Source organism: Hypanus sabinus, chromosome 10 (genome assembly GCF_030144855.1).
Source record: "Hypanus sabinus isolate sHypSab1 chromosome 10, sHypSab1.hap1, whole genome shotgun sequence".
Taxonomy (NCBI): domain Eukaryota; kingdom Metazoa; phylum Chordata; class Chondrichthyes; order Myliobatiformes; family Dasyatidae; genus Hypanus; species Hypanus sabinus.
Window position 1 is genome coordinate 58,809,362 of NC_082715.1, and position 20,731 is coordinate 58,830,092.

General features: G+C 40.8%; 1 protein-coding gene across 1 annotated transcript in view; it reads right to left on the reverse strand.

The window, feature by feature from the left end:
- Positions 1 to 20,731, reverse strand: part of asap2a (ArfGAP with SH3 domain, ankyrin repeat and PH domain 2a) — a 247,896-nt gene that overhangs the window by 93,315 nt on the left and 133,850 nt on the right. The window contains exon 6 of the mRNA XM_059981912.1: positions 3,939 to 4,068. Within this exon, the coding sequence (XP_059837895.1) occupies positions 3,939 to 4,068 (130 nt within the window). The remainder of the gene's footprint in view (positions 1 to 3,938; positions 4,069 to 20,731) is intronic.

The window sequence follows — 20,731 nt, forward strand, 5'->3', positions numbered from 1 at the left end:
TGCTCAGTCGGTTCGCTCTCTCCAGACTGCGACTGCCATGGCCCCAGCATGGGGACCTCTGGCCCTGACCTCTCACCCCACCCGCGACCAGCTGCACCTGGCCAAGGCAGCTGGCGGCTGGTGGGCGGGAGGCTGGAGTTCGGGCTGGGAGGCTGTCTAATGAGGCAATGAAGTACTCAAAACTGCTTCAGCACCTTGAGACCAAGCACCCTGCACTTAGAAACAAACCCGTTGACTTTTTTCAGCTGAAAAATCGTGAGCGAGTGGGACAGAAGCTAAGTGCCGAGAGCCACAAAAACTAAATTGCGGAATAGACTGGACATAAGGAACCTCCTTCGAGTATCGCTGTATTCCAGTCGTGTTTAACACCCCCCCTTCCCCCCCCATTGGCCGGTGCGCAAGAATATTGTCAATATTAAACCGGTCCGCGGTGCAAAAAAAGTGTGGGTACTCCTGGTGCTTATACAGTATTTCTGCTTCCGGGTTGCGGGGTTTTACTTCTGGTATTTTTCTGCCCCCGTGCTCATGCGTGTAACTAATTGATCTGGAGTCGATCTTGCCTTTCACTAAGGCCAAGGTAGGGAATCTTGGGCTTAGAAAGGTTGGTGACCACTACTATATACTAAGACAAATGTTTGACTAACTAACGCTAAATAATACCAGATGTACCTGTTCCGACTTACATAGTAAGAGAACTTCTGATTTTTTTCAATCCCGATCCACTTTAGCCTGCACACATCCTCCTGTATACTTTAAATCATCTCTAGATTACTTATAATACCTAATACAATGTAAATGCTATGTAAAATAGTTGTTATACTGCATTGTTTAGGGAATAATGACAAGAGAAAAAAGTCTGTACATGCTCGAACAACAAGTGCTGGAAGAGCTCTTCTGGGTATTCTCAATTCACAGTTGGTTGAATTCGCGCATACAGAACTCGCGGATAAGGAGGGCCGACTGTAGTAAGGATTGTTACTCTTTCTTTTTTAAACAATTTAGGAAAATATAGAGCTAAAGAAAATCACAAAATTCCCACTATAAGCTCCAATAAGAACTGGCAACAGGAATAAACCCAAGTGAAGAAACTGTCAATGGCTACACTTCGGTTTGTGTTTGAAGTTAACATTACATCTGAGATAGGCAGCCAGATACCCACAGCTAAGCAAATAATAAACCACTGGAAAAACTTAGTGAGTCAAATCACATCCATGTTGGCAAAGGGATGGTCGACGTTTAAGGTCAAGAATTTGCATCAAGGTTATGAGGGTAATGGGAAGATAGTCAGCATACAAAAGTGAGTAGCAGCGCAGAAACACCGGCTGGTAGTCAATCGGTGGAAGCAGACAATGGGGAGTGCGGGGTGCAATGCTGGAGAAATCAAGCCTGGTAGGGATGGGGGAAGGGGAGGGGGAAGTATGTGTTAAGACACAAGCTGACAGGAGTCTTTTGCTCCAGATTCCATCACACACAGTCTCCACATGCAAACAAGCTATAAAATAAATGTTTTGTTTTTAATCAGGAGGTGACTTTGCCAAGTACAATGATCGAAAAGGAAACACTGAAGAGCATTCTAATCACTTGCATCACAATCTGGTATGGAGGGTGTCACTGCACAGGAGGTTGTAAAAGTTGTAAACTTAGCCGGCTCAGCCATAGGCACTAGCTTCCACAGCATCTAGGACACCTTCAAAAGGCAATGTCTCAGAAAGGCAGCATCCATCATCTAGGACACAATCTTTTGCCACTGCTATCATTAAGGAGGAGGTACAGTAGCCTGTAGACACACACTCAATGTTTCAAGAATAGCTTCTTCCCCTCCACCACCAGATTTTTGAAATAAGCAATGAACCCATGAACACTATCTGACCATTTTTTGCTTACTTTTTGCAATAGTTTGTAAATTATATTTTTAATATAATCTACATACAGGTGGCCCCCATTTTTCAAATGTTCGCTTTAAGACACTTTGCTGTTAAAAAAGACCTACAATAGTTACCTCTTTTCACTAATAGAAGGTGTTTTCAGTTACGAAAAAAGGTAGCACACGAAAAAAGGCAGCACGCACCGAGCAGCCAAGCTCCTCCCCTGGAACTGCATTCTAGCCACCACTGCTTAAACACGTGCCTGTGAGCATCTGTGCTTTATGTCGATTTATTTTGAGCATCCATTAGCAAGATGAGTTCTAAGTTATCAGAAAAGCCTAAAAGAGCTCGTAAGGGTGTTACACTTAGCGTAAAACTAGACATAATTAAGCGTTTCGATCATGGTGAATGAAGTAAGGACATTGTCCCCACGTTGAACTTGCCTGAGTCCACCATTCTCATTATTTACACACAGAAAGAATCTTGAAAGCTGCAGATGTTACTGTTGGTTCTGCTTGTAGCAGAGTGGTCTCTCTTAGTCAGCATCCAATAATGGATAAAATGGAAAGTCTATTGCTTGAATGGATTGATGGGTGAAAAGAGCATGGTGTTAAGTTACCTTATACTTAAGGAGAAGTTAGTCACTCTTTTTAATAAGCTAAAACAGAAAGCACTGGACGATGGTGATGAAAATGTTGCGAAAGTGGAATTTAAAGGTGGTCATGGGTGGTTTGATCAGTTTCTGAGGCAAGGGCAGCTTCATAGCTTAAAGTTTACTGGAGAAAGTGCTTCGGCTGATACTGAAGCTGCCAAATAGTTCCCAGCAGAACTGAAGAAGATAATTACAGAAGGTGGTTATTCGTATAAGCAAGTGTTTAACTGTGCTGAAACTGCAATTTATTGGAAAAAATTGCCAAGCAAGACATTTATTTCAACAGAAGAAACTGACAGATGAAAAGCTGATGCAATTGCAAGAGAAAGGATAACAATTGAAATGGAACGCAGTAGTGAACGGCCCAAAAGTAAAGTCGTCCAGGAACTGAACGTGAAGCAAATGTATGACATTTTCACTCCGATTGACAATGCTGCAATGATTGCAGAAAAATATGACTTTAATTTTGAAAGGGTACGTAGTTTTAAGGCATATTTGCAGGATGGTTTGAGTGCTTACAAAGAACTGTATGATAGAAAGATGCGAGAGGCTAAGCAGTCATTTTTCAAGCCTTCCACATCAGCCACAGCCGACGACGAACCTTGACCTTCGACATCGAGGCAGGCAGACATAGAAGAAGGTGACCTGCCTGCCCTGATGGATGCAGACGACAATGAGATGAGACCCCAGTCTCCTGTACCTCCCACCATCCCAACCTCCGACAACTCAGCCTAACACACAGTCATCAGTGTGCTCGCTGTCTTCCCAATTCCGGCAAGTGAAACTACACTGTAAATACATTATTTCTACTTTATATAGGCTGTGTATTTTTATGTGTTATTTAGTATAATTTGGCAGCTTCATAGCTTAAAAGTTACTTGAGAGAGTGCTTCTGCTGAGCATGCTTTCGCTGAGTGCTTCCACTACACTAGTCATGCTATGTAGTGAGATTATACGCTACGTAGTAAGATTCTCGCTATGCTAGACAGTGCTGCAATGATTGCAGAAAAGTATTTCTACTTTATATAGGCTGTGTACTTATCACATCATTCCTGGTTTTACTGTATGTTACTGTTATTTTAGGTTTTATGTGTTATTTGGCATGATTTTGTAGGTTATTTTTTGGGTCTGGGAACACTCACAAATTTTTCCCAAATTAATAAATGTTATTTGCTTATTCACTTTATGACATTTTGGCTTAAAAACTGTTTCATAGGAACGCTCCACCTTCGGCTAGTGGGGCAAACCTGTATTGTAAATTTATAGTTTATTCTATATTGTAATGTATTGCTATGAAAGTATGAATTTCATGATATATGCCAATGATATTGTCTGATTCCGATAACGTGGGTAGCCATGTTCAATGAAGGCTAATAATTACATAATTATATATCCTGAATATACATAATAATTATACTTACCTCACACATTTGTAATTGGAAAAATCTCCGCTCTTTTTCCATTTCTTCAGCAATTTCTGCTCCACTTATTTCTGTACGAATCATACCATGTTGTTTGGCATGCTCTTTTTTCTCCTTTTCAATCTTTGTACTGCAAATTCAAGATTCAAGATCCTTTAATGTCATTTCTAGTACTCGTGTAAAGGAGAACAAAAATAATTGTTACTCTAAATCCAAAGCAGCACAAAAAAATTATAAAAACATAATAAATATAAATACATAAGATAGCTTATATATATAACTGTTTGAATCAGTAACTGTTGGAATTAGGTTTTTTTAATGCTTTTAATAAGGTTATTAATGCAAGATTAAAATTGTAGTTTTTAACTAACATTTTTAGCCTGTATGTTTCACAATCCGTGGTGCTTGTTTCCACCTACCAGAGGCAAAGCCATATAGCATTTTTTCATTGCAACACACAAAATGTCCTGATAAAGGGTCTCGGCCTGAAAAGTCGACTGTATTCCTTCTTATAGATGCTGCCACCCTGCTGCATTCCACCAGCATTTTGTGTGTGTTGCTTGAATTTCCAGCTTGTGCAGATTTCCTCGTGGTTGAATTTTTTTTTCCATTGGCTGTGTTAGCACATGACACACGTTCTGTGACTGTGTCTTTTAATTGGCCCTTCGCTTATCTCAGGAATTAGCCTCAACGCAATATACAAGTGTCAGTCTCTGCAAAAAATCACCATCTTACCCTTGTCTTCACCTTATTTCTTTTATTTAGTTTCACATACTCTGTATGCTTGTTTCTTTAAACTTCAAATAAATGATCATGAATCAACAAGTTTTCACTCATTCCTGTGCTTCTAAAAGAACACAGGGATCAAAACATCACCAGATCTCGCAATTTTTGGTGTAGTCAGCAGGATGGTCATGAAAAGAGAGCTCGAAACAAAAATTCTTTGGATGAGGAAGGGACTTTCAGTGCACACCTAATGAGGTAAAACATCCTCCATTCCAGAAATGTCAGAGAAATTGTCTGATTTTGCTTCAGTACACCACCTAAAGGGAGCTTAAAAGTGAGAACACAACTTACTTTTACTTTGTTATGAATGGCAGATCTGCGTTAAGTATTCTGGGTTGGCTCAGTAAAAATTAATTAGATCAACTCCATTGATTTTTGGGTTATAAGTACTATTGATTTTCAAGCTATACTCTCTATGTTTCAGGTGCAGCTGGTAGTAGTCTCTATTTGGGTTATAACACTATAGTTCCTAACAATTCTGACTGACGTCTAAAATGAAGAGTCCTCATTAAGATCATACATAAAACAACGGGCAAAGTTGAAAAGATATGGAGCAAGATTCAGAAAATGTTGCCCAGAAACAAAAAACTTAGCTGGACGCTAACAGTATCAGCAAAGCTAATAAAACGTAAGCATGCTGAGCTACGAGATCAAACAAATGAATCTAAACATGAATGTGCAGATTTAGAAAATCAAAGTGAACTAAATCATGGTGACGTGAGCACTGAGCAAGTACATAATCTAACTAATTCGTTGGGAGGAAAAGGAAGAAATGTGCAACGTGCTGAAGGAACAGTATGATAGACAGTAAAAAGTCGAGTGAATGAATCTCCTTGTTAACTGAATGAGTGAGGAAACACTATGATATCCTTGATGAAAGTAGCTGTACAAGTTACAAGACAGTCTGAAACAAAATTGCAAGACACAGTAAAGAACTTCAGTGGGTAGTGTTAACAGTGATATCACTTATGATGGAATGCAGTCAACACTGAATAGCCCGCAGGAACAGCGCCACCTTGGGAACTCCAAAATTAACATAATACTGACTCTACAGAGACCTCTGGTGACTCAAGTGATGATGGCAGTGATGAGGTATTGATCTGGGTGCAATGTCACAACTTGCCCCAGTAAAAACAAAGGGATTGAAAGCATGCAAGAATGAAGGTGAAGATTATTAATAGAGACAACAGGTTTATCATCAACCACTAGAACTGAAAAAATGGTCCAAAAAACTTTCACATCCTAAAAAGGGAATTTTAAACATTTGGACTGAACTTCAAAGAATTAATAACATATACAAATTGCATCCATATGATGGCATTCAAATTTTAACTACCATGCTGTCATCCTAACATATAAGACAGCTCATCCTAACATATAAGACAGCTGACATATCAATTTGAGGATGGTTTAGGAGAGGATAAACAGAATTTGCCAGGTGGTTGGAACTACAAACCCCATTTCCAGAAAAGTTGGGATATTTTCCAAAATGGAATAAAAACAAAATTCACATGAACCTTTATTTAACTGACAAAAGTACAAAGAAAAGATTTTCAATAGTTTTACTGACCAAGTTAATTGTATTTTGTAAATATACACAAATTTAGAATTTGATGGCTGCAACACACTCAACAAAAGTTGGGACAGAGTTAAAATAAGATTGAAAAGTGCACAGAATATTCAAGTAACACCGGTTTGGAAGACTCCACATTAAGCAGGCTAACTGGTAGCAGGTGAGGTATCATGACTGCGTATAGAAGTAGTGTCCATCAAAGGCTCAGTCTTTGCAAGCAAGGATGGGTTGTGGCTCACCCCTTTGTGCCAAAATTTGAGAGATAATTGTTAGTCAGTTCAAAAGGAACATTTCCCAACGCAAGATTGCAAAGAATTTAGGTCTTTCAACATCTACAGTACATAATATTGTGAAAAGATTCAGAGAATTCAGAGACATCTTAGTGCATAAAGGGCATGGTCAGAAACCACTGTTGAATGCGCATGATCTTTGAGCCCTCAGGCCGCACTACCTAAGAAACCGTCATGTTACTGTGACAATTATAGCCACCTGGGCTCAGGAGTACTTCAGAAAACCATTGTCACTTAACACAGTCCGTCACTGCATCCAGAAATGCAACTTGAAACTGTATTACGCAAGGAGGAAGCCATACATCAACTCTATGCAGAAACGCCAGCGAGTTCTCTGGGCCTGAGCTCATCTCAGATGGACCGAAAGATTGTGGAACCGTGTGCTGTGGTTTGACGAGTTTTCAGAAAAAAATAGGCATCGAGTTCTCTGTGCCGAAGATGAAAATGACCATCCTGACTGTTACCAGCAAAAGGTGCAAAAGCCAGCACCTGTGATGGTATGGGGGTGCATCAGTGCCCACGGCATGGGTGAGTTGCGTGTATGTGAAGGTACCATTGACTCTGATGCGTATATTAGGATTTTAGAGAGACATATGTTGCCATCAAGGTGATGTCTCTTCCCGGGACGTCCATGCTTATTTCAGCAGGACAATGCCAGACCACATTCTGCACTGGCTACAACAGCGTGGCTTTGTAGACACAGAGTGCATGTGCTTGACTGGCCTGCTGCCAGTCCAGATCTATCTCCTACTGAAAATGTTTGGCGCATCATGAAGAGGAGAATCAGACATCGGAGACCACGGACTGTTGTGCAGCTGAAGTCTTATATCAAGCAAGAATGGACAAAATTTCCAATTGCAAATCGACTACAATTAGTATCCTCAATTCCAAAATGATTAAAAAATGTTATTAAAAGGAAAGGTGATGTAATACAATGGTAAACATGCCTCTGTCCCAACTTTTGTTGAGTGTGTTGCAGCCATCAATTTCTAAATTTATGTATACTTACAAAATACAATTAAGTTGATCAGTAAAACTATTGAAAACCTTTTCTTTGTACTTTCGTCAGTTAAATAAAGATTCACGTGGATTAACATGTCACAGATTTTTGTTTTTATTGCATTTATGGAAAATATCCCAACTTTTCTGGAAATGGGGTTTGTACAATCCCCAACACAGATTGAATGGAGGAAAGTGACAGATTACAAACAAAATCTTCAGAGGTTGCTTCTAAATGGGAAAACCACTGGAGGACAGTTGGGCTCAGTTACTCAGAAGTTCAAGCAATAACTGAAGATAATATAGAAGAATATGGCCCTCTCAAGTTTTCCTTCATGGATGGCTTGAAAACCAGATGTTGCCAAAATGCTGAGGTAAATGGAAGAAAATTGGAATTAAAATACCATTTACTACAGTATTCTGATGCAAATTACCAAACAAGTTGATGGAAGTATCAAAGTTCAAATAACATGAGTACAGGTAAACCACTGTCTACACCTGCTAACCAACATAACAAGTGGAACTGGAATTCTCAACAATAATGGTTAGCGATGGAAATAGGGAGGAGCTGAGGACAATACAGAGGGACCTGAAAGCCAAGGATCAGGGAGGCTAAAGACAGGTATAGGAGGAAGTTTGAGTGCAAACTCCAGCAGAACAACATGAGAGAGGTCTGGAGTGGGATGAGGACCATCACTGGGTTCCGGCAAACTAGAAACAGAGGAGCTGAAGGCAGTGTGGACAAGGCCAACGAACTTAACCTGTTCTTCAACAGATTTGACACTGTGGCCCCTGCCCATCCCCCACATGATTCATCTGTTGTCGGCCCCTAACCAACATATACTCCACTCTCCCCTCCTACCCCTCCTCACAGCCCCCCACCCTGCTCTCATGACTACACCCATCTCCCACCTGAGACCACCATGGTGGAATTCACAGCTGAACAGGTGAGAAGACAGCTGAAACACCTCCACCCAAGCAAGGCTGCAGGCCCGGATGGTGTCAGCCCCAGGGTGCTCAAAGCCTGTGCACCCAGCTATGTGGAGTACTTCACCATGTCTTCAACCTGAGCCTGAGTCTCCAGAGGGTTCCTGTGCTGTGGAAGACATCCTGCCTCGTTCCTGTACCAAAGCCCCAGTGGCTCCAATGAATACAGACCGGTGGCATTGACCTTCCACATCATGAAGACCCTGGAGAGACTTGTTCTAGAGCAGCTCCGGCCTACAGTTAGGCCACACTTAGACCCCTTCCAGTTCGCCCCGACTAGGAGTTGAGGGTGACATCATCTACCTGTTGAACCGTGTCTACGCCGACCCGGACAAGCCGGCGAGCACTGTGAGAGTTATGTTTTTTGACTTCACCAGTGCATTCAACACCATCTGCCCTGCTCTGCTGGGTGAGAAGCTGACAGTGATGCAGGTGGATGCTTCCCTGGTGTCATGGATTATTGATTACCTGACTGGCAGACCCCAGTACGTGCGCTTGCAACACTGTGTGTCAGACAGAGTGGTCAGCAGCATTGGGGCTCTACAGGGGGCTGTCCTGTCTCCCTTTCTCTTCACCATCTACACCTCCGACTTCAACTACAACACAGAGTCTTACCATCTTCAGAAGTTTTCTGATGACTCTGCCATAGTTGGATGCATCAACAAGGGAGATGAGGCGGAGTACAGGGTATGGTGGGAACTTTGTCACATGGTGTGAGCAGAATCATCCGCAGCTTAATGTGAAAAAGACTAAGGAGTTGTTAGTGGACTTGAGGAGGGCTAAGGCACCGGTGACCCCTGTTTCCATCCAAGGGGTCAGTGTGGACATGGTGGAGGATTACAAATACCTGGGGATATGAATGGACAATAAACTGGACTGGTCAAAGAACACTGAGGCTGTCTACAAGAAGGGTCAGAGCTGTCTCTACTTCCTGAGGAGACTGATGTCCTTTAACATCTGCTGGACGATGCTGAGGATGTTCTACTAGTCTGTGGTGGCCAGTGCCATCATGTTTGCTGTTGTGTGCTGGGGCAGCAGGCTGAGGGTAGCAGACACCAACAGAATCAACAAACTCATTCGTAAGGCCAGTGATGTTGTGGGGGTGGAACTGGACTCTCTGACGGTGGTGTCTGAAAAGAGGATGCTGTCCAAGTTGCATGCCATCTTGGACAATGTCTCCCATCCAATCCATAATGCACTGGTTAGGCACAGGAGTACATTCAGCCAGAGATTCATTCCACTGAGATGCAACACTGAGCATCATAGGAAGTCATTCCTGCCTGTGGCCATCAAAATTTACAACTCCTCCCTCAGAGTGTCAGACACCCTGAGCCAATAGACTTATTTCCACTTGGCATATTTACTTATTTTTATTTATTTATGGTTTTATATTGCTATATTTCTACACTATTCTTGGTTGGTGCGACTGTAACAAAACCCAATTTCCCTCAGGATCAATAAAGTATGTCTGTCTGTCATATTAATTAACAAGTTGAAAATGTATGTGATGTACTTTATTTGCTCAATTATCTAGCCTCCAAGGGACACAAAACAAATGTGGACAAGGTACAATTGCAATAAGAAGTGATTTATTTGGAACAGAAAATTTCCCAAGGCAAATGAGAAATCACCGATGATTGTGTAAAGGCCATTATATCAGCAAAACCAACCACAACAGCCCGGCAACTTCAATTATTTCTAGGTTGGTACAATTACAACAGAGCATGGATCGATTCATATGTTGAAGTTGTTCAACCCCTGACTAGTCTACTAAGAAGGCAGCAAGCACTCTGACAATCCTGTGACTCATAACGAATAACAGATGGAAGCTTTTCAAACTTTAAAGGTGATATTAAATACTACATCTGCATTAGGAAACCCTGGCACAGCAAGACCATTTATCCTGTATGTCAACAAGAAGCCTGGGTACATATCGACAGATTTAACTCAAGAACATGGAGACCATCAGCATCCTGTTGGTTATTACTGTCCAATTTGGCAGAATGCAACATTCGGATGGGTTCATATCTCCAAGCAGTCCAAGCAACTGACCTGGCAGTCATGGTTGTTTCTAACATCATGCTGGATCAGACTTTAAAAGTTCAATGTCCACGTTCAGTACATACTATACTGACTCTAAACAGGGGCTCTCAAGTGGCAGCTGCTCAGTGGTCTACTGTTCTTGAGACCCCTAAAATGATCATTCAGTGAGCAAGACCAGCAGATCCAGCTATGCTTTTGCCAGTGGACATGGCAGACTATGATGATTGTGACTGTGCAAGAATAATACATTGCCAAAAAGATACAAATTGCCATAAAGAAGTAGTACTTATTGAATCCAGATCTGACTCTGTACACTAATGGCTCCTCAACCATTGAAGGAGGAATTCGAAGTACTGGTTGGACTGTTGTCAAAGAAAATGATGTATGGCCTCAAAAAGCATAGCTCCTGTACATCTGCGCAACAGGCGGAACTGAAAGCTTTGTTTGAAGCTTGTAAGGAAGATTTGCCAACATCTTCACTGATTCTCAATATGCTTTCAGAGTCATTCATGACTTTGGAAACTTATGGAGACAAAGAAGATTTCTTATAGCCATGGGAACTCCGATCAAGAATGGCCAACTAGTTAGTAAAAGATAATACTTGGAAGTCATACGACTATTAACAGAAGTTGTTATATTGAAATATAAAAGTCACTCCAAAATTACAACAATTGAAAGCCATGGAAATGCTTTCTCAGACGAAACTGCAAAATTGGCAGCAAGGGAATGAATGAAGAAAATAGATGAAAACCCCATAAGTGAAACTATTGAACTCTGTATCACTGATGAACATACAAGATATTTGAGAAATGCAAAATCAATGTTCAGACCAAGAGAAGGATGGAAAATCTCAGATAAGTTGATAAGCTGATATACAGATTATAGCAGATAGTTTAGTTGGTTATTGTGTGAAATTAACCCAAGTTGTTCACTTGTTTCCCTACATCGTTTTGCTGCATAGAGTGGTATATCAATAGGAGGACACACTGTGATTCCTGGAAAGTGAGTCCTGGTCAAGAAACCACTGGGAGCTTAGTGGAAAGGTCCTTACCAGGTAGTGTTAATTACTAATTCAGCAGTCAAGGTAGAAGGTAAAAGTAAGAGGATACACACCAGCCACTGCAAGTGAGCTAAAGTGACACCAGATTAAGACAAGTGCTCTGAGAAGACTTCAGGCACTAATATAATTATTGGACATTATGAATTTTATTTCAATGCTATAAATGGTTTCAAGAACATGTATATATTCTTTGATAGTACACAACTGAAGTAGTTTTTGATTACTCTGCAACGTGGATGCTTTAAGTTTTTCTGCCTCTGAATTTTCAGATGTAATAATTCACTCCACTCCACTCTTCAAGGGAGAAAAGCAGAAGAAAGGAAATTATAGGCTAGTTAGTCTGACATCAGTGGTTGTGAAGATGTTGGAGTTGATTATTAAGGATGAGGTCTCAGGATTTTTGGAGGCACATGATAAAATAAGCTGTAGCCAGCATGATTTCCTCAAAGGAATATCTTGTCTGAAAAATCTGTTGGAATTCTTTGAAGAAATAACGAAGTCTGATGTTGTGTACTTGGATTTTCATAAAAGTCCTTTAACAAGGTGCCACGAGGCTGTTTAACAAACTACAAGCTCATGGTATTACGTGAAAGATTCTAGTGTATGTGGTGACCCATTTCCTGGCACATCCGAACCGGCTCACAATTAGCCAGCGTTCCGGCTAAGGGAGATAGCCTACGGGGATTTGTGAGTACGTGTCTTTTGGAGCATCCGCGCCCACGGGGGGGCGGGTTGAGGGAGGCTTAAAAACAAGGCTGTGTAGTTCGAATAAAGTTATCTTTGACTGCAGTTTACCGACTCCGTGTCGTTATTTTAGCGCTGCGTGTAGCACACCGCTACGCATAGATAAAACAATGGCTGGTTGGCAGGAGGCTGTATCCAGAGATACCGGCCACGTGACAGATGCACTGCCGACTGGCTGGTCGGAGGACACACCACATGCCAATCAACATTTGGTCCCTCCCAACTAATCAATGCACACCTAAATTATTGGTCACCTTAATTGGATTATCTCACCCAGCCCCTTGCTATAAAAGGTGAGACATATGCCTGGCTCGTTCTCTCTTACAGACCACCTCATTGAAGGTAAGTGCATTGATTTATGTTTGGGAAGGTTTATTGTTTGTCCTGGTAAGGGAGCTGCAGCTATCCAAGGTCAACGGGGATAGCTGTCATAGTGCTTTTCCCTTGTTCTTTGTATGTGTAACTGTACCCTGTCCCCACACCTCTTTCTATGTATTGTACAGCCAACCCGACCTTCCCCACACGCGTTAACCCTAAACGTTTTTTGTTAGAATATTGTAGTTGCTTGTGTTGACCTGACTTCCCCTTGTAAATAAATTCCTTAATATTAAAACTGTGTGTGTCCAGGCCTCTACTGTTGAGACACAAAGAACCAGTTATTTTCTATCACAATAGAGGCAAAGAATGGGAATAAAGGAAGCCATTTCTGTCTGGCTGCCAGTGACTAGTGGTGTTCCACAGGAGTCTGTAGTGGGACTGATCCTTTTACATTACATTTCAATGATTTGTATGATGGAATTGATGGCTTTGTTGCAAAGTTTACCTATGATATGAAGATAGGTGGAGGGGCAGGTAGTTTTGAGGAAGTAGAGGGGCTACAAAAGGACTCAGACAAATTAGGAGAATGGACAAAGTAATGGCAGATGGAATACAGTTTTGGGAAGTGTTTGGTCATGCACTTTGGTAAAAGAAATGAAAAGGTTGACTATTTTCTAAATGGAGTGAAAGTAAAACAAAAACTGAGGCACAGAAGGAACTGGGAGCCCTTGTGCAGGATTCCCTAAAGGTTAATTTGCAGGTTCGGTCTCTGGTGAGGAAGGCCAATGTAATGTTATCATTCATTTCAAGAGAACAAGAATATAAAAGCAAGGATTTAATGTTAAGTCCCTATAAACCACAAGTGGGACCAAACTTGGAATATAGTGAGCAGGTGTGGGCCCCTTATCTTATAAAGAATGTGCTGAAATTGGAGTGGGTTCAAAGGAGATTCACAAAAATGATTCCAGGATTAAATGGCTTGTCTTATGAAGACAGTTCGATGGCCAGTATTCACTAGAATTCAGGAGAATGAGGGGTGACCTCATTGAAACCTATCGAATGGTGAAAAGTCTTGATAGAGCGGATGTGGAGAGGATGTTTTCTATGTGGGAGAGTCTAAGACCAGAGGACACAGCCTCAGAATAGAGGGGTGTTTTTTTAAAACGCAGATGAGGAAGAATTTCTTTAACCAGAGCGTGGTGAAACTGTGTAATTCTTTGTCAGAAGCTGCTGTGGAGGCCAAGTCTTTATGTATATTTAAGGCAGAGGTTGATAGATTCTTGATTGGTCAGAGCATGAAGGGATATCCAGAGAAGCCTGAGAGCAAAAAAATGAATTAGCTGTAGCGGTGTGCTACATGCAGTGCTAAAATTACGACACGGAGTTGGTAACTGCAGTTGACGAAAAACTTTATTCGAAGTACCCAGCCTTGCTTTTAAGCCTCCCTCAACCTGCCCCCCCGTGGCGCAGAGGCTCCAAAGCTCTGTGCTCACAAACCCCCGTAGGCTATCTCCCTTAGCCGGAACGCTGGCTAATTGTGAGCCGGTTTGGATGTGCCAGGAATAGGGTCACCACACAACTATGATAAAATGACGGAGGAGATTCAATGGGCCAGTTGACCTAATAATGTTTCTATATCTTATGATCTTGGAATCAAAGGGGGGGGGGGTTGTTGGAATTGTTTTTTTATAGTTTATAAAAATATTAGTTGAATTAATGTAAAACTGAAATAGTTTTTAACTGACATTTTTAACCTACATTTTTCACAGTATGTGGTGTTTCTCTCCACCTACTGGTGCTAGCCATATAGTAGTTACTTAACAGATTATCACCTTTTCACTTTTCATTAAGTGTTAGCACCCATGTGCTGTGACTGTGTGTCTTTTAATTGGCTCTTTGCTTATCTCCAGCATTTGTCGTAACTCAGTGTAAAATGTCAATCTGTGCAAACACCGCCATCTTGTCTTTATTGTCGCCTTAGCTCTTTTCTTTAGTTTCATATGCTCTATATCTATTTCTTTGCTTAAACTTCAAACAAACAATCTTGAAGCAACAAGTTTTCACTCATTTTTGGACTCCTTAAAGAACTTGAGGATTGAAAAAAAATCAGTAAATCTCACATAAGAAAAAGTAAACCCTCTAAATGACTAGTGATTTTATGATCACCTGAAGGACTCAGCAGACTATTCTCAGGAATGCAGGTACAGTATGGACAAAGGTACATTGAAATCAGAATCAGGTTTAATACCACCAGCATTTGTTGTGAAATTTGTTTTCTGCAGTAGTACATTGCAATACATTGTGGCGACCCACTTGCTGCGCAGGCGAACCCGCTCACAAATAGCCTGCATGCGGGGAGAGACTTTGGTAATGCACCTCTGATGTAATTTCCGCCCGCAGAGGACAGGAACTAAGGATCAAAAGCCAGCGCCGCGAAGTTGAATAAACTAGTCTCGAAATGACTTACCAACTTGTGTGTCGTTGTTTCTAGCTCTATATGTAGTACATCGCTACAACATAGTAATAAACTAAAAATTGAAATAAGTATAAATAAAAAAATAAATATGTAATGCAAAGAGAGGGTAAAATACTGAATAAGTGTTCACGTACATCACCATGGCTGGAAGAAAGGAAGAAGGGGTGGTTTCCAAACCGGACTAAAACAGCAGGCAGTCAGACGACTTCCTCTACCTAGTGTCTGGTTAGCAAATGTACATCATCAGAGAACAAGATAAAGGATCTAAGGGCAAGATTGCTGTATCAGAGGGAAATGGGGGATTGCTGTGTTCTGTTTCATGGAGACATGGCTCACCCTTGATAAGGTGGATACGACAGTCAGACCCAAAGGCTTCTCAACATGGACTGAAGTGCTGATTCAGAGAGGGCCAAGAGGTTAGGGGGCTGATAAACTCTTCATGGTGCTTGGACATTGTGGTCTCATTGCTCTCTTGTTCTCCTGACCTGGAACATCTAATGATTATGTGCCATCTGTTTTACTTACTGAGAGAGCTTTCCTTCATGATCCTGACTACGAAGGCAGATTTAAGCAAGCACTTGAATACCACCACTAACAAACAAAAAACAGCCTACTCTGACACCTTTAAAATTATTGCCAGGTTTTCTTGAAGAAACCTCTGTCCAATTATCATCAACACATCACCTGCAGCACCAGGGGCCTCAATACACTCGACCACTGATTAGAAAAATCTATTATTCGATCCTTAGACTCCATTTCGGGACATCTGATCATCTATTGTCCTCATACCTGCATACAGACAGAGGATAAAGACTAAGACTCCAGAAGGAAGGACAACAAAGATGTGGTCATGGGAGGCAGAGGAGTGGCTACTGGATTGCTTTGCCTTGGCAGAATGAGCCATACTCAAGTTCTCAGAGGATCTCGGAACATGCCATGGCAATCACATACTTTATAAAGTCATTCATGGACAAGTGTGTCCCCACAAAATCATTCAGAGTCTACTCCAACTAGAAGCTCTGGATGAACCAAGAGATCTGCAATCTACTGAGGGCCAGATCAGTGGTGTTGAAGTCTAGCTATCAACTAAAATACAAGAGGTCCAAGTCTGAACTCCGGAAAGCCATTTTATATGTGAAGTGGCAATTCTAGACCCAATTGAAATCACAGAAGGATGCACAACAGCTGTGGCAGGGCTCAGAATGCTATCACTTCCTATAAAGTAAAAGCAAGCAACATACAATGTGTGACAACAAGGCTTCACTATCAGATGAACTCAATGGCGTCATGACGAAGGGTCTCAGCCCGAAACATCGACAGTGCTTCTCCTATAGATGCTGCCTGGCCTGCTGTGTTCCACCAGCATTTTGTGTGTGTTGTTTCAATGGCTTTTATGTTTGCTTTGATGGACAAAACATAGGGGCACCTTCACAAACACACAATACATGACAACCCTGTGATTTCAGTCTCTGAGGCTGATGTGAGAGCATCCTTTAAGAGGGTGAACCCAAATAAATCATCTTTAATGGATACAGCCCAGTCCATCAGAGGGTAAAGCCCTCCCCACCATTGAGCACATTTACAAGGAGCACTATCACAGGAGAGCAGCATTCATCAAGGATCCCCACCATCCAAGCCATGCTCTCTTCTTGCTGCTACTATTAGGAAAGAGGTACAAGTTCAGCCACCAGGTTCAGGAACATTATTACCCCTCAACCACTAAGCTCTTGACCAGGATGGGGAAGAGAATGCTTCACTCACCCCAACACTGAACTGATTCGACCATCTATAGACTCATTTTTAAGGACTCTACAACTCAAGTTCTCAATATTTATTGTTGATAATTATTATTAGTTTATATTCTTTTTTGTATTTGCACAGTTTGCCTTTTGCACATTAGCTGTTCATGCATCTTTCTGCATGGTTTTTCATTAATTCTATTGTGTTTCTTTGCACTTATGGTGAATGCTTCCAAAAAATGAATCTCAGGATAGTTAATCCAGAAACAATGTTATGGCCCTCAGTAATAAACACAATGATGTTAGACATTTATCTATATACTTGTATGTTAATATAAATTCCTGAGCAAACTACAGTAGAAAGGTACTATGATAGTTTTTTTTCATACAAATGAGGTCAAGTATTGCTGAATCTATACTAAAACATTGGTGAAATCTTTCCATAAATGAGTCTAACAAGATATTCGGGTTCAGAGAGAAGGTTCCAAGGTTCATTTATTATCAAAACATACAGCTCTGAAATTCTTCTCCAGATAGCCACAAAAACAAGAATGTCAACACAATCATCAACACCCTTATCTTCCCACAAAAAAAAGAACAGAAATGGAACAGGAAATCGACCCCCAGACACAAAACAATCGAGAAAGATGGTCAAAACCCACAGGATATAAAAAAACTTCTATGACTAAAAATAAGTCCATATACAAAATGGAGAAAACCTGGGTAACATTTTCCAAGTACAGCAACATCCACTCCCCTCTCTGGCAGCAGAGTGATCCCACAAGCGATCAAAAGGCAGGCAGCTGGTGCTCACCTTCTGCATTCACCTCAAATGGTTCAAACTCCCTCATCGCTTTAATTGACAGACAATGAAAGCTTCATTCAATAAAATAGAGTCAGAGTTGAACATCAGCTCATGCTCCCCGCAGCCTTCTCATCATGAGGATCACACATGCTGCCTCTGGCTCCCAGAATCCTTTTGGAGACAACAGTGCGCAGGAATATCTAAACAATCTCCAAACTGCAAATCACAGGCTCCAACAGTTCCATTATTACATTCAAGATGAAAAACAAATGTAAAAGAAATAAAAGAAGTGGAGTATATGGTTTCATGGTCTATCAGAAGATTTCGACCATGGGAGCATTGTATGCAGGCGCCATCTCAACCGGAATTAATGGTTACTAGAATTAGAATCAGGTTTATTATCACTGACATGCAATATATCGTGAAATTTGTCGTCTTGTGGCAAGAGCATGATAAGACAGAAAAAAGCAGTGCAAAACAAAAATAAGTATTGCACCAAAGGTATAGTGAGATAGTGTTCATGGACCATTCAGAAATCTGATGCCCTCATTATCAACTGTGGCCTAAAAGGTTCTCTCAATTTAAAAACAAAACATGGAGTAGCCAATTGTTTTTAAAGTAGGCAGAAAAGAAGTGCTTTGGATGCACTGTGTTCCACAGAAGTCTGTATTGCAACAAATTCTATTTAATTTATATGAAATGACTTGAATGATGGAATTTATGGCTTTGTTGCAAAGTCTACAGACAACACAAAGATAAGTGAAGGGGCAGATAGCTTTGAGGAAGTAGAGAGCTACAGAAGGACAGACAGATTAGGAGAATGGGCAAAGGTATGGCAGACAGAGTACAGTGTTGGGAAGTGTATGGTCATGCACTTTGGTAGAAGTGAAAGGGGGGACTATTTTCTAAATGGAGCGAAGACACAAAAAACTGAGGCACAAAAGGACTTGGGAGGATTCCCTTATGGTTAATTTTCAGGTTGAGTCTGTGGTGAAGAAGACAAATGAAATGTTAGCATTCAAGAAGACTAAAATATGAAAGCAAGGATATAATGTTAAGAAATTACAAAGCACTAGTGAGGCTTCACTTGGAGTATTGTGAGTTGTTTTGGGCCCCGTATCTTAGAAAGGATGTGCTGAATCTGGAGAGGGTTCAAAAGAGGTTCATGAAGATAATTTCAGGATTGAATGGCTTGTCACATGAAGAGCATTTGATAGCTCTGGGCCTGTAATCACTGGATTATGTCTTCTAAAAGGACGTGTCCTTTTTGACCGCAGAAGAGGAAGAACTTCTTTAGCCAGAGAGTGGTGAATCTGTGGAATTTGTTGCCAAAGGCAGCTGTGGAAGCCAAAACTGTACGTATATTTAAGGCAGAGGTTGGCGGATTCTTCTAGGTTGTTAGAGGTTGGTCAGGGCATGAAGGGATATGGGCAAAAGGGAAGATATGGGGCTGAAAGGGAAAATGGTTCAACCATGATAAAATTGCGAAGACTCGATGGGCCAAATGGCCTAATTCTGCTTCTATGTCTTATGGTCTATTTTTAATATTCTATTTTTAAAAGATCATGTTATATGAGAAAATTACTAAGTTACTTCAAAGGTAAAGTCGCAATCAAATGGAAATATAAATGCATTTAAAATTATACACTTTTTACTCCAATATTTAAGAGTTATCTTGCAAAATATAATTTAATTTTCAATAACTGTACACCTCTCATGTCAATTCTTAAGGCATATTATACAAGTTTAGAAGCTATGTTTTCAAATCGTTCTTGATCCCAACCTCTTAGTGTTTGTGCTGTAAACAAAGACGCAGGTAATTTCTGTATAATTAACTGCAGAAAATTTCACAGAGAACCATTTACACTAAGCTATTAGGCAAATGTAAGCTTTGTGTATTTGAAATACCAACTCCCTCAAATTCAATTCCAGAAATTTTCTAGCACAATTTAATGGATAATCATTCAGTTATAGGGAAAAACATATTTTGCAAGTGGAAAACTATATACAGTGCCTATAAAAAGCATTCACTCCCCTTGGAAGTTTTCATGTTTTATTGTCTTACAACATTGAAACACAGTGGATTTAATTTGGCTTTTTTGACTCTGATCAATAGAGAGACTCTTTTGTGTCAAAGTGATACAAATCTCTGCAAAGTGATCCAAATGAATTACAAAAATAAAACACAAAATAATTGATTACGTAAGTATTCACCACCCTTCCCCTTAATATGACGCACCAAACCATCACTGGTGCAGCTAACTGGTTTGAGAACTCACCTAATTAGTTAAACAGCTATCACCTGTGTGCAGTCAAGCTACTTCAATTGTAGTAAAAATACATTGTATCTGCAAGGTCTGACTGCTGGTTAGTCAGTATCCTGGCAAAAACTATACCATGAAGACAAAAGAACACTTCAAGCAAATCCACAAAAAGTTATTGAAAAACACATGTCAGGAGATGTTTAAAACATATTTTCCAAATCACTGAATATCCCTTGAAGTACTGTTAAATCAATCAAGAAATGGAAAGAATATGGCACAGCTGCAAATCTGCGTAGAGCAGACCATCCTTAAAAACTGTGTGACCATACAAGAAGGGGATTAGTGAGGGAGGTCACCAAGAGACCTATGACAAGTCTGAAGGAACTGCACACTTCAGTGGCTGAGATAGGACAGATTAGGCATCAACAACTGTTGCCTGGGTGCTTCACCAGTTGCAAGTTTATGGGAGAGTAGCAAAGAAAAGGCCACTGTTGGGGCAAAAAACTCACATGAAATCTCAGCCAGAGTTTATCAGGAGGCATGTGGGAGTCAGGTCAGCTGGAAGAAGGTTCTATGGTCTGATTAAACCAAAATTGAACTTTCTGCCCATCACACTAAAGGCTATGTTTGGCATAAGCCAAACACCATGTATCAACAAAAACACACCTTCCCTACAGTGAAGTTGGTAGTGGATGCATCATGCTTTGGG